Source organism: Trichechus manatus, unplaced genomic scaffold, assembly GCF_000243295.1.
Source record: "Trichechus manatus latirostris isolate Lorelei unplaced genomic scaffold, TriManLat1.0 scaffold00113, whole genome shotgun sequence".
In the NCBI taxonomy this organism is placed as follows: Eukaryota; Metazoa; Chordata; class Mammalia; order Sirenia; family Trichechidae; genus Trichechus; species Trichechus manatus.
The window spans coordinates 9,478,311-9,491,578 of NW_004444049.1; the positions used below are offsets into that span (position 1 = coordinate 9,478,311).

Sequence of the window (13,268 nt, forward strand, 5' to 3'; positions counted from 1 at the left end):
GGCCCTTCTACCTCCCTTTCTGTCTCCTTGCCTATGAGAGAGGAGAATCAGCGCCTGCACCAGGCAGGGGTTCCAGAACCACCTTGGCTCAGCCTCGGCCCTCCTATACCTCCTTCTGCCACCCTATCCCTGGGTCACCCTGTCTGCAGCCCCCACCCCGGCCCCCACCCCACCCCGTTCCGCCCTGCTGCGTGTGTAGCAGGGAAAAAGGCAGGGGCTAAGGGGAGATCCCCTGGGCGGAGTCTACAGCTCCATCTCAGGAGTCCACCCCTGGGTGGGTCCAGCTCACGTGTCCTGGAAACCAGGTCCGGGACCATGGGGGTGGGGGAGCTGGAGAGAGGGTGTAACCAGGCTCTGGTGGCCCGACACCAGATCCCCTGCTGAGCCAGGTAGAGGTAGGGCAGGCTGTAAAAGGACCCTCACAGCCGAAGAGGCAAATGGAGAGGGTGAAGTGGGTGGGGCGAGGGTGTGCGCCTGCATATCTGTTCCGTAAGTTTCTGAGCATCTGTGTTTGTGTGTCTGCGTGTTGGTGTGTCTGTAGGTCTGCCTGAGTGTGTGCGGCTGTGTGTGAAGATCTGTGTGGTCGTGGACATGTTTGTATTGTGTTGTCACATTTCGGAGTTAGGGGGCTGTGTTATGTATGCTCGTCTGTTGGCATTTATGTGCCTGTGTGTGTATATACGTTCGTGTCTTTGGGGGTCTGTGCGTATTTTTATTTGCATTTATGTGTCTTTTGTGTTGACAGTGTGTGCTTGGATGTGTGTGTGTGTGCCCCACCTCACCATGGCCAGGCTATGGTTAGGGTCCAGCCCAGTTGCCCCATCTGGTTTGGTGACTCGACCCTAATGTTGAGGGCCATGGACCAGCAAGTCCCTGCCAGCAGTCCGTGCGGCTCTAGAGGTGGGGCTGTCACTGGGTCCTGAGTCTGGCTGGGTTTATAGCTGAGAAACACTGTGTCCCCCACCCCCGCCCCAATGCTGGAACCAGCTGGAGTCACCCACACTCCACATGGAGGCCCAGCCAGCCTGCGGACAGCCCCAGGGCCCGCCGCTCCAGACTGCGGGAACAGCCAGGTCCCAGGGCCAGCAGAGCTGCTCCACAGAACCCACTAAGGAGCTGGGATGGAGGCCCACTGAGCCTGCCGCCTCAGGCCAGGCTGGGCTGCAAGGTGCCAGGGAAGTGTCCCCAGCCCAGGGCTGCTGCTGCCTGTCTGCCATGTGGGACCTGGGGCAGCTCGGGCACCCTCTGTGGGGTCCATCTTCCTCAATAAAATAAGGGGCTGATGCTAGCGGGACCACCGCATACAGTTGCGTTGCTGCACTGCACAAATGCACCTGGCTGAGGGGACAGAAGACACTAGAACCTGCCCTGATTCTGCCTCGCAGCCCGGGGCACCTCCCACAACACGTTAGCACGTTAGACTATTCCCACATAGGGTGTCCGCCTGGTGCGGGGGCACCTGGTTCTAATGCTCACGAAGGACATGCCCCACTCTGATGGCTTTGGCTGGAGGGAGGGAGCACCAGCCTTTGTGCCCAGCCCCTGCCCCTCCCTGTGTCCAGGTGTCCATCACAGACTCTTGTCCGTCCCTCTCTGGAGACAGATCTCTGCCTTGCTGTCTTTCCCTCTCAATTACACCATTCGGTGTGAGAGCCAGAAGGGCCCCGGCGTCCTGCTCCTGCCTCCATTTCATAGACCCAGGCCACTGAGTCCTAGAGAAGTGTGAGACTTGACCCTCAGCCAGCATCCCCCCTACCTCTGCCTCCCCTCTTCCTCCTGTATCGCCTGCCCACCTGCCTGCCCTCTGTCCCTGGGTTTCCCCATCTGCCCCTGACAGAGTGTGTTCTCAGACAGGACAGGCTTAGAGGGACCACTTTACAGAAGAGAAGACTGAGTCTTGAGTGCCTTGTCCACCGTCCCACAGTGAGTCGAGGTGCTGGCCCTAGCCCTCCACCCCTGTCCCACCACCCCACCCTCAACGTCCCTTCACGCCGACAGTGTCTGGCACCACTCTGCTTGCTGCTCTGTATTTCATTAGGAAAGTAGCTGGGGAGTCCAAATGTGGGGTGGGCTGGGGGCTGGGAACAGTAGCCTGTCCCATCGGGGTGGCAAACCTGTGGGGAGCAGAGAAGAGGCCTGAGGGGCTCCGGGGTGGTTCTGTGCACCCGACCTCCCACACCCCCACTCTGGGGGTGGGTCCCAGGACTTGGAAGGTGGGGCTGGCTCACAATAACCACCCCCACAGGGGGAGCAGCCGCTGGTGAGGGTCCCTAGGCCCCTTACCCGGTCCTCAGCTCAGCTGGGCGGGGTGAAGCGACTGCTGTGAGGTGTGTCTCGATAGAAGCGGTCAACGCAGGTCAGGGTTCTGCGGGGACAAGAAGGAGGCACGGATGAGGGTGGGGTGGGTGCAGCCTCAAAGGGCCGTGAGGCCTGCACCTTCTCTCTGCTGCTCCTCCCTGCGTGGCTGGCTGCCAAGCCACAAACAGTCTTGCTTGCCAACTCTGCGCCGTTGTATAAATATAAACTTTGCGGAATGGAATTGAGCAGAGACGAATCACGAGTGAGGCGGAACCACAGTCCATTCATCTTTGGATCCCCCCTCCACACACACGGAGCCTGGCGGGGAGCTTGCAGGGAATCAGGGAAGGTTTGCCAGAAGCCTGGGCCCAGGAGCAGGTGGGGAGGCAGGAGGAAGGCGGGAGGAGTCTGTCTGTGCCGGCAGAAGAATGGAATCGGAAGAAGCAAAGCCAGAGAGAAGGAAAGAGACAGGCAGACAGACGGACAGACAGACAGATGGGGGAACGGAAGAAAGGCAGGGGACCGTCTGGAGAAAGATCTGGAGGCGGTAAAGACCGAGAGGCTGGAACTTGAGGAAGAGGCCTGGGGGGTGCTACCTTCCCACGTGTGGGTGCAGGCGCTGCAGGCTCTCCGTAGGGTTGGGGATGGGCTCCATGCGAGTGACTGGCTGGTTGAGGGCGTAGCCTCCGGGCTTCTGGGGCTGGATGCCACCTCGAGTCCAGCCTTCCCGGTCTAGACCCTTGGGAATGTTCTCGAAGTACCTAAGGCGGGGCGGGGGGGGGGGAGGGTGGGCAGAGGTTGCCATTGAGGGGAGGCTCAATCTCACTGTCATCCATCCCCCGCATCATCCACCCACCACCCCAGCACCCCAGCCTGAGACTCTCCATCCAGCCTCCTCCCGCATCTGGTAGCCACAGCTGGTGCAGCAGACCAGGCCATGCTACTCTGTCTGGTAGAACCTGCTGCGGCCTCCTAACCAGCCTCCCTGCCTCGGTCCTTATCCCTAGGAGGTATTTCAAAAGTGCACATCTGACCATTCCCTGGCATGCAATCTTTAGGGGACCCTCCACCACACCACCAAGGAAATGTCCACAGCCATGGCCCCAAGGCGGCCACTAGCCTCTTCAGCCCCTGCAGCCTCTCCAGCTGGCGGCTCTACAGCAGGAATCCTGGCTCCAGCGGTCCAAACTGCCCTCACATCCCTCCAGCCTTCCTGCCTTGTCCATGCTCTGCCCTCTGCCCAGCACCCCCTAAGCCCCATCCACTTGGCTACCTCACTCAGGAAGCTCACCCTGGCCCTGGCCCTGGCCCTCCCTCTGACCCTAGCCCTGGCCCTGGCCCTGGCCCTCACCCTGGCCTTGGCCCTGGCACTGGCCCTCACCCTGACCCTGGCCCTGACCCTCCCTCTGACCCTGTCCCTAGCCCTCACCCTGGCCCTGGCCCTCACCCTCACCCCCACCCTGGCCCTGGCCCTGGCCCTCACCCTGGCCCTGCCCTGGCCCTCCCTCTGGCCCTGGCCCTCCCTCTGACCCTAGCCCTGGCCCTCACCCTGACCCTGGCTCTCACCCTGGCCCTGGCCCTGGCCCTCACTCTGGCCCTGGCCCTCCCTCTGACCCTAGCCCTGGCCCTCACCCTGACCCTGGCTCTCACCCTAGCACTGGCCCTCACCCTGGCCCTTGCCCTGGCCCTGGCCCTCCCTCTGACCCTGGCCCTAGTCCTTGGCCTCACCCGTGCCCTCCCCCTGAGCTAGGTTCCCCTTCTTTGTGCCTCGCCCCCACCCCAGCAATTTCAATCATAAAGTACTTAGTGGTGCCTCCCTCCCCAGCCTGTAAGCATTTGGGGGAGCAAAGGAGACCCTGTTTTATTTGTTTCTCTCCTCCATTCTACCAAGATTCACTGAGCGCTGGGCCAGGTTCTGATGATGCAGAGATGAGCGGGACTCGGGCCTGCCTTGAGCTGATGAAGGGGGGTGTGGATAGATAAATGCAGGTCAGTGATGGCAGCCCCTGGGGGCTCCTAGCACCTGGTGGGGGCTCAGGAAACTCCGGAAGGGCAGGGGAGGGACCCAGCAGAGATGGCTCAGGGTTGGGGGTCTGTTGGAGCTACAGGAGGAGGGCATTTGCCCAAGGACGGGCAGGGACATAGTTGTCCCCCCAAGTCCAGAGCCAGCCTCTGCCCCTTTCCCTCCATGGGAGTAGAAGCAGCCACAGAGCTGGAAGTCAAGACACTGAGTCCAAATCCCACATTTGCCATGGGTCTCTGTGCAGCTCAGGCACACGCTTCTCCTCTCTGAGCCTCAGGTCCCCATCCCAAAGAGCTGGGGTTCATCTCAGAGGACAACCAAGGCCTTCCATCTGGGCCTCTGTGATTGCCCATTCACTGCTGTTCCCTGTGCCCAGAACACTCCTCCCTCACCTGTTCTTGTGGCTGCCGCCCTCACCTCTGCTCAGTGTCACCTTCTCAAGGTGGCCTACACTGACCACCAACTGAACATTTCAACCCATGCCGCACACCACCCCTCCGGGTCCCCCTCACTGGCTCAGCCTGTTCCATAGAGCTTACCACTGCCTAACCCACGTGAGGGGTCACTGAATGGCTGATTATTGTGTATGCCTCCTCCCTCTGCCTGAATGTGAGCTCTGCAAGGGCAGAGACTTTCTTTCTATTCCCAGTGCCTGGAACAGTGCCTGCCACCTAGTTGGCACTCAGTTAAAATCCGTTGAAAGAATGAATTCCATGAGGTACCCTGGAGCAGAAGGAGCCTTCGTGATGCAATGGTTAAGTGGTCAGCTGCTAACCGAAAGGTCTGCACTTTGAACCCACCAGCCACTCCCCAGGAGAAAAGACTCGGCGATCTGTTCCCGTGAAGATTTCAGCCTGGAACCCTATGGGGACGGCCACCTAAGATACAACTATTGGTTTCTACTCATCCAGAGCAAAAGAGAAAGAAGGAAACCAAAGACTCAAAGAAAAAACTAGTCTACAGGACTATTAGTCTACATGAACCACAGCCTCATCTACCCTGAGACCAGAAGAACTAGATGATGCCTGGCTACCACTGCTGATTAGGGCCAAGATAGATGGATCCTGATCAAATGGGAGAAAAATGTGGAACAGAACTTCAAATTCTTAAAAAAATCCAGACTTACTGGACCAGTTGAGATTGGAGGACTCTCCAAGGCTATTGCCCTGAGACACTCCTTAAGCCTTGGACCGAAACTAACCTTTGAGGTCATCTTTTAGCTAAATAACAGATTGGCTCACAAAATAAAGAATATCACCCGTCAGTACTGTGCTGTTTTAAAAATTCATCTATATGAGACCAAACCATCAACATTTACTTTAAAACAAGGATGAGAAGGTAAGGGGGCAGAGAAACTAGATTCATGGAAATTGAACAACCAGAATGGAAATACAATGAAAATGTTCACGCAATGTGAAGAATGTAACCAATGTCACTGAAAACTTTGCGTAGAAATGGTTGAATGGGAACCTAAGCTGCTGTGTAAACCTTCACTGAAAACACAATAAAGTATTATTTAAAAAAAAAAAAAAACCCAATGGGTCTGTCCTATTCTGTCCTATAGGGTCGCTATGAGTTGGAATCAACTTGATGGCACACGTTAACACCACCACCCTGGAGCAGGGATGGGGAGAGAGGAGCGTGAGGAAACGGTCAGAGAGGGGGAGGGCTACCTTGAAAAACCAAGGAGTTGCCTGAGCAAGGAAGTACCTGGAATTTAATGTTGTGCCGGGGGACAGCCCTTAACTAATGAGGTCGATGTGGCGTATAATTACCCCAGCTCTCTCACCCTTGACTGCAGTAATTCCCAGTTGTGTGTGTTGCACTGTTTTCTAGAGTCTCCTTGTGGGCTCTCTGGTTTAATAACATCCCTGGAATTGGCTGCCTTCCCTTCCCTGCTCCGCTTCGTGGCTCCCCCTTGTCCCCACTGAACTGCTGGCACGTGAATCCTTGGCTCAGGGTTGGCTTCTGGAGGAATCCACACTAAGACAGTTTGGTCTTCTCCAAGAGGCTGTGAGCTCATCACTTTACCTGCCCCAGCCTCAGCCTCCCTGTCTGTAAAATGGGTGCCAGGCTCATACCCCCAGGTTTGGGCAGGGAACGGGGCTCACGTTTGGTTGTAGGTGGTCAGGTACTGATTATCCATGTCGGGGTCATAGGAGCTCCGGACATAGCTGGGGTTGTTTAGGCTGAACCCAGTGGGCTCCTGCAGAAGAACGATAGAGGGGGTTGTCAGGCCAGGAGAGGGTGAGGATTTCGGGATGGGGGTTGGGTGTACCAAGCCTTACTTTCTTCCCCACGGTCTCCCGGCCAAGCATAGCAACGTTTGTCTGTTGCATCCGCTGGGGTGGCTGGAATTGCCAGTGGCTCATCCTGCTGGGTTCCGGGCAAGGAGGGGGCACCTGCAGGGGATAGAGCCACAAGAAGGTGGCTGAGGTGGCCAGGGTGGGACAGCAAGGATGGAGGGAGCGCAGGCAGAAACACACACAGCCCCAACTGAACCCCAGCCCCATTCTCCCTGGTCCTCCTCCTCAAAAAAATCAAACCAAACCAGTTGCCATTGAGTTGATTCCAACTCATGGTGACTCCATGCGTGTCAGAGCAGAACTGCACTCCATAGGGTAGGGTTTTTAATGGCTGATCTTTTGGAAGTAGAGTGCCAGGCCTTTCTTCCAAGGCGCCTCTGGGTTGCCTTGAAATGCCAACCTTTTGGTTAGCAGCCTACTTCACTATTTCAGAACAGATCTCTCACTTTCCAGCCCCCAGGCCTTTAACCCTCCTCCTGGGAGGATCTTCCTCCCCATCTCCAAATATCCTAATTCTTCCCATCCTTCAATGTCCCGCCCAAATGCCAGATCTTCCAAGAAGCCTCCCTGACTCCTCCACTCTGACTACGCCCTTCTCTGAGGAAGTCCTCCAGGGTCACTCACTCTGGGGTTCAGGATCTTTTCATTCACTCGGCTGAAGCCAGTCTCACGCTCAGAGCCTCTGGCCAATCCAGGTAGGAACTCATCTCCCTGGAGGAGGCAAAGAGGCCGCTGGCACAAGCATATGGCCGCCCCTCCCACCGCCCAGGCAGGTTCCCAGAGTGATGCCCTAATTGCCCCCACAGGAGGACCTCCAGCCCATGGGTGCCACTCAGGCCCTGATCACTGCCCCCATCCACCAGCTCAGCTCTGACTTACATGAGCATGGGTCATGGGAAGGAAGTCTGACTTAGTAACACTCCTGCCCGGGAGAAGAGTCTAGAAAAAAGGCCCAGAGAGGAGTGTCAGCCCAGCAGTTTGGCTGATGGGCCTCTTGCCCTCCCTGTTCTGAGTGAAGCTGGTTTCCCCCAACCCTCCTCTGCTTCCAGGCCCCCACTGCGGCTGGGCACAGAAGAGAAAAAAACCAAACTCATTGCCCTTGAGTCGATTCTGACTCATGGCGACCCGATGTGTTACAGAGTAGAACTGAGTTGCATAGGGTTTCCAAGGCTGTAATCTTTATAGAAGTAGATTGCCAGGCCTTTCTTCTGTGACGCCTCTGGGTGGGTGTGAACTGCCAACCTTTCAATTAGTTCAAACACAAATTATCTGTGCCACCCAGGGAGAGCTCAGTACAAATGGATGTAATTGGGGTAAATGAGGAAAGGGAAGGATTTGGGAAGAAAGGAGGGAAAGACATGATGGAACCCACAGGCCAGGGTTCTTGTCTGAACTCTTGAGTGAACTTGGCTATACTTCTCCTCTTTGGGCCTCATTCTTCTCATCTGTTAAATGGGGGAGTTGGACCAAAACAGTGGTTTCCACCCACGACAACTGCTCTTCCATCTTGGGTTTGAACTAAGAAGTCTACAGCTCACATTTTTTTAAAAGCCACTAGCCCTCCATTGCTGAACATTGTCATCAAAGATTTTGTAGAAGAGTCCTGATCAAAAGCGGGAAATTTTCAAATTTCAAATTCTGATGGAATCCAGACTTTCTGGAGCCATGGAGGCTTATGCATCCCCAAAACTATTGACGTAAGATAATCTTAAACCAAAAATATTCCCTGACGTCTTCTTGAAACCAAACAATAGTTTAGCTTAATTAGTAAAGAATGTCTGCCTTGAGCATTGTGCTGTTTTAAAAAACTATATGGGATCAAATTGACAACAGAAATTCAAAAGCTTAGATAAGAAATTTAGGGGCAATAATCAATGTCACTGAATTGTACATGTAGAAATTGTTGAATTGGTATATGTTCTGCTGTCTATAGTCTCAACAACAACAAAAATAAAATAAATTATTTAAAAGAAAAAAAAGCCAGAAGGCTCTAGACTTGAGGTCCTTCAGTACCCTGAGATTCTAGGCGGGGCCTAGCCTGACTTACGGGGTCCCCAGGGAGGACCTGGGAGGGCGGCTTGAAGACAATGGGGTTCTTGGTGGACTCTTCAGTGAAGCCAGTCTCCTCCTTGGCACCAATCGATCTCTTCTGCAAGAGATCTGCAAGAGACAGCCCCCCATGCTGTCCCCAGGCCACCTGCCCCACCTTCCTGGACTTCAGGTAGGTGGAAAGTGACCTGAATCCAAGCATCTGGAGACCTGACCCACCAGGATCATGGGCCCCAGGAGAGGACTCCAGAGTCCAGGCCAGGGAACAAGAGAGGAGGGTAGAGAAAGGGTGGGGGCCAACAGGCCAGGAGAAGGCTATGGACAGGCCCATGCAGCCCTCCTAAGCAACGAAGTTTCCTCTGGGGGTCAGCAGCCCTAAGGCACAGAGGTCAGCCTGGGGAATGCCATTCTCCCAAGCCACCTGTATGTCCTTCTTTCTTCCACAGGTATCTTCTTGGTCCTACACCAGCTCCGGGTCCCCCTGGGAGCCTCTCCTAGAGGTGGAGGGAGCAGGGAGGTGCAGCGGGAGGGAGATGTGAGCTCAGACATGGGCCTACCTGGCTGGTTGGAGGGCTCATTGAGATACTTGGAGTTGTACTCAGATGTCATGAATCGAGGGCCCTGGAACAGAGAGGGGCAGGGTAATGGGGGACACAAGGGAGACCAGGGCCCAGGGTGGGTTTGGTGGTGGTGGTAGCTCTTGGGTTGTCTGTGCTCTGAGCTGCCTTGCACCTCCACCATGAATCCCTCTCTGACTGGCATCACAGAGCCAGAAATTGCACCACGAGAATGCAGTTCTCCCATGGCAATGAATGCTAAGTCACGTACCACACTGGGCTCCTAGGAATGAACAACTGAACCTAGAGCCCCCAGGACCTAGACCAGAAGGGTCTAAACAAGGAGAAGCTGATGGAAGAAAATGGACACTCACTTCACAACTGCCCTGGGCTTGGGGTGTCTGGATGGGGCAGGAGAGAGAAGGAGGCTTGGGTGTTAAGCCATAAAATATGTGTAAGGAAGCTCGTGATGACCACTTTGATGCTCTTATGGAAATGTCAAATATCAAATCCTTTGCCCTCCCATTTTTCATGGTGTCCAGAGTCCACACTGAGTTGGCTCCTTGGGTGAGACGTGCAGTTCCTGTCTGGTGCAGGGAGAAGGAGGCAGACAGGTCCCTCTGCCCAGCCCGCAGCCCTACGCCTGGGCTGCCCACTCACATGTCGAGCATTCTCCCACTCCATGGTGCCTTTGCCCTGCTGCTGGTAGAGCAGGGGCACCTCCTTGGGCTCCAGCCCTGTGATGGCCTGGGCCCCATGCTCCTGGGTATCGAAATGGACCTTCTTGACCTGGAGGGAGGGAGCAGTCAATTACCCTCTAGGGGCAGGTGAGGGGATGGCAGTCACTTCCTGACCCTGATTCTGCTCTTGACCCCTACAGAGTATCTCCATCACAGCCACAGGGATCCCCATTACGATGAAGTCAGATCCTGTCCTCATCTGCTCAGAGCCCTACAGCACTCACAGAGCACTCAGGGTAGAATTGCATGTCCTGACAATAAGGACACAGATGATAAAAGTGAGTGGATCCCCACATTGTGGCTCCTCCCCTCCATGCCTGGTCATCTCAGCCTGACCAACTATTGGCAGTGCAGTCCCAGCTGTTCCCACCTCCTAGTGCTTCTCCCCCATCTCTTCGGCCCTGGCCCAACACTGACCTCCTTGGTGGAGGGCCCTGTGTTGGGCTTCTCCCGCCCATAGCCAGAGCAGGTCTGGTGCATGTTCCAGGGCAGTGGGTTCTTGCCATCAGGCACCTCCAACGGGCGGTAACTCTGATTGGTCACTGTCTGGAAATTGTTCCGGACTTGTTCCCTGGAGGGGTGTGGGTAGAGCAGGATCTAGGACCACCAGGGCCACCTGCCTTTATTCTTTGGGGTCTGCATTGCCTCTCCCCAGGAACTTCCCCTCTCCCACAGCCCTTCCCACAGAAACCTCAGGAATCTGCCTGCCTTTGGGCCCCGGGCCAGGTACCATGTCCTGAGTCACCCAGGGTCCCAGACCTAGGCCAGGCCAGGCTCTGTGCCTCCAGGTCTCGGGGCCCATCCATGGAGCCCGGGCTTGTTCTGAGGAGCTCTGATATGCCTGAGAGCTAAGGCCCAGCAGGGCAGGTGCTGAAGAGAAGGAAGTTGTACAGACTGTACCCCATGGATGGGTTGTCCAGGGCATCGAGATTGGCTTGGTATGAGACCAGGGGCAGGTAATTGGACTTGTAGCCTGTGCCTATGTGGCTGCCCATTCGGGGCTTGAACTCCTCCCGACCTGCCAGAGGGGAAATGGAAGACATGGGGACCATGGATCAGCAGAGCCAGGAAAGGAGTGGGAATCCCCAGACAGGACCAGCATCCCCCCAAGGGGCCTGGGGGTACCTGTGACGGGGAAGGCACAGATCCACAGAAGGGATGAGTGTGTGAAAGCCCCGCCCTTCTGGATTATGACAGCAGGAAATGGAGTCGATGACAGGGACAGGGTCAGAATCACAGTGACAGAATTTGGAAGGGGCAGTGTAGTGGGACCAGACTGACGGTACAGGTGTGGACAAGTCCTTGGGGGGGCTCAGGGACCATTGAGGTAGTGTGATGGGGTCACTGAGAGGGTGGGGCTGCCCTGCCATCCAGGGTCCTAGAGGTGGTCCCTCCCTCAAGGTGCCCTCACCGTAGGCTGTGCAGTAGCTGGTGGCGTAGAATTTCAGGGGGTCCGAGCAGCCCCCCGAACTCGTCTTCACATAAGGGGAGACAACCCCCAGGGGGAGTTTCCCCATCATGTTGCTGTGGGGGGCCCCCAGGGGGGCCTGGGAAGAAACCACAAGGGGCTCGTCAGCCCAGTAGCGCAAAGGGCCCCGCACCTGTCCCAGACCCCCATGGGGTGACCACAGAGGCGACAACCGACCCCCATATGGCTGGCCCCTTCCCCTGGCACTCTGCTCTTCTGCATCTACACCCCAAACTGAGGAAAGAACTCACACCCATCAAAACTTGTATTTACTTGTGTCTCAGTGCATCTTCCCTACATCTTACTATTAACTCTTCCTATTGGGTCGCTATGAGTCGGAATCGACTCGATGGCAACAGGTTTGGTTTTTTCTTTGGTTATCCCATTTTGTAAGGAGTCCCTACAGGGTGCAGACGGTTAAGAGCTTGCCTATTAGCCAAAAAGTTGGCAGTTCAAACCCACCCAAGAGGTGCCTCAGAAGACAGGCCTGGCGATCTGCTTCCAAAAGTTCACAGCCTTGAAAATCCTGCTCTGTAACACGTGGGGCCGCCATGTATCAGAATGGACTCCACGGGCAACTGACAACAACATCCTGACTCTTAATCACAACATGTGATTAAGGATTTTCTCACGGGAGGTAGCAGAGCTGGATTCAGACCCAGGGTACTTGACCCCTCAGCCCCTGATCTCAACGTATACACACCCTCCTCTCAGGGAAGGAGTGACTGGGCAACCTCCTGCCTGGGGAACTCTTAGCCTCCCCAGCTCAGACGCTTACCCTCAGCCCCGGGGCCCGGTCTCTCCCTCAGCTCCTCCGCCTTGCCTTGCCTGCTGCCTCCCACTATAAGTTGGCTATGTGCTCTCCCAGGGCCCGACAGCAGCTGGCCCCACCCTCACCTGCCCTCTGAGGTAGCTCTGAGGCTGGGGGAGAGGCTGTAGGAGGCAGGAGCCAAGCCAGAGAAGCCCAGGCCTTCCCTCCGGGAGGTGGCCCAGCCTGGAGAAACAGTGCATTGCCTAGCAACCAGCGCCTAGCAACGGCGTCCTTAGACCTCCGAAGCCCTTCCAGGCCTGGCCCAGGGGCTGACTTGGCCAAGGGAGGGTGTGTGCAGGAACTGCCCAGGCAGGACTCTGCCTCCTGTGGCTCTGGCCTGTTCCCAGTCTCCTTCGAAAGAGGCAGGAAGAGTTGCTGTCTGAGTAACATGAAATAAATTATAATCCTGAGTAATCACTCCCATTTATTGAGACCTCACTTCTCACCAGACACTTTACATCCTTTATCTCCAGTCCTCTGAGCAGCTTTTCCAGGTAGCAATTGTTATCCCTGTTTTCACAGGGGGAAACGAGGCTTAGACAAGCAGTGACTCGACTGGCCAGTGATTGCACACTCAGAAAACAGCACAGTTGGGATTCAAATGTGAGTGGGTCCAGACCCCACTCCATGCCTTTCAGTAAATTAACATTTACTGTGTTTACTAGGAGCCCTGGTGGCACAGGGTTTAAGAGCTTGGCTGCTAACCATAAGGTTGGCAGTTCGAATCCACCAGCTGCTCCTTGGAAACCCTACCAGGCAGTTCTGCTCTGTTCGATAGGGTTGCTATGAGTTGGAATTGACTCCACAGAAACAGGTATTTTTGGCTAAAGAGGCTGGGTGGTGCAGTGGTTAAAGCGATGGACTGTTAACTGAAAGGTTGGTGGTTCGAAACCACCAGCAGTTCCTAGGGAGAAAGATGTGGCAGTCTGCTTCTGTAGATATTTACAGCCTTGGAAACCCTATGGGGTCACTGTGAGTTGGAACTGACTTGACAGCAAAGGGTTTGGTTTTGGTTT

General features: G+C 55.7%; 1 protein-coding gene across 1 annotated transcript; it reads right to left on the bottom strand.

The window, feature by feature from the left end:
- Nucleotides 1-2,295: 2,295 nt before the first annotated feature.
- SAXO4 (stabilizer of axonemal microtubules 4) lies at nucleotides 2,296-11,493 on the bottom strand. Its single transcript, XM_004383947.1, has 12 exons — nucleotides 11,385-11,493; nucleotides 10,874-10,991; nucleotides 10,391-10,544; nucleotides 9,894-10,022; nucleotides 9,234-9,297; nucleotides 8,675-8,787; nucleotides 7,507-7,566; nucleotides 7,252-7,338; nucleotides 6,610-6,723; nucleotides 6,433-6,527; nucleotides 2,895-3,059; nucleotides 2,296-2,365 (listed from the first exon to the last, which is right to left on the bottom strand). The coding sequence occupies exons 1-12, from the start codon at nucleotides 11,491-11,493 to the stop codon at nucleotides 2,296-2,298; spliced, it is 1,278 nt and encodes a 425-aa protein (XP_004384004.1).
- Between the last annotated feature and the right edge of the window lie 1,775 nt (nucleotides 11,494-13,268).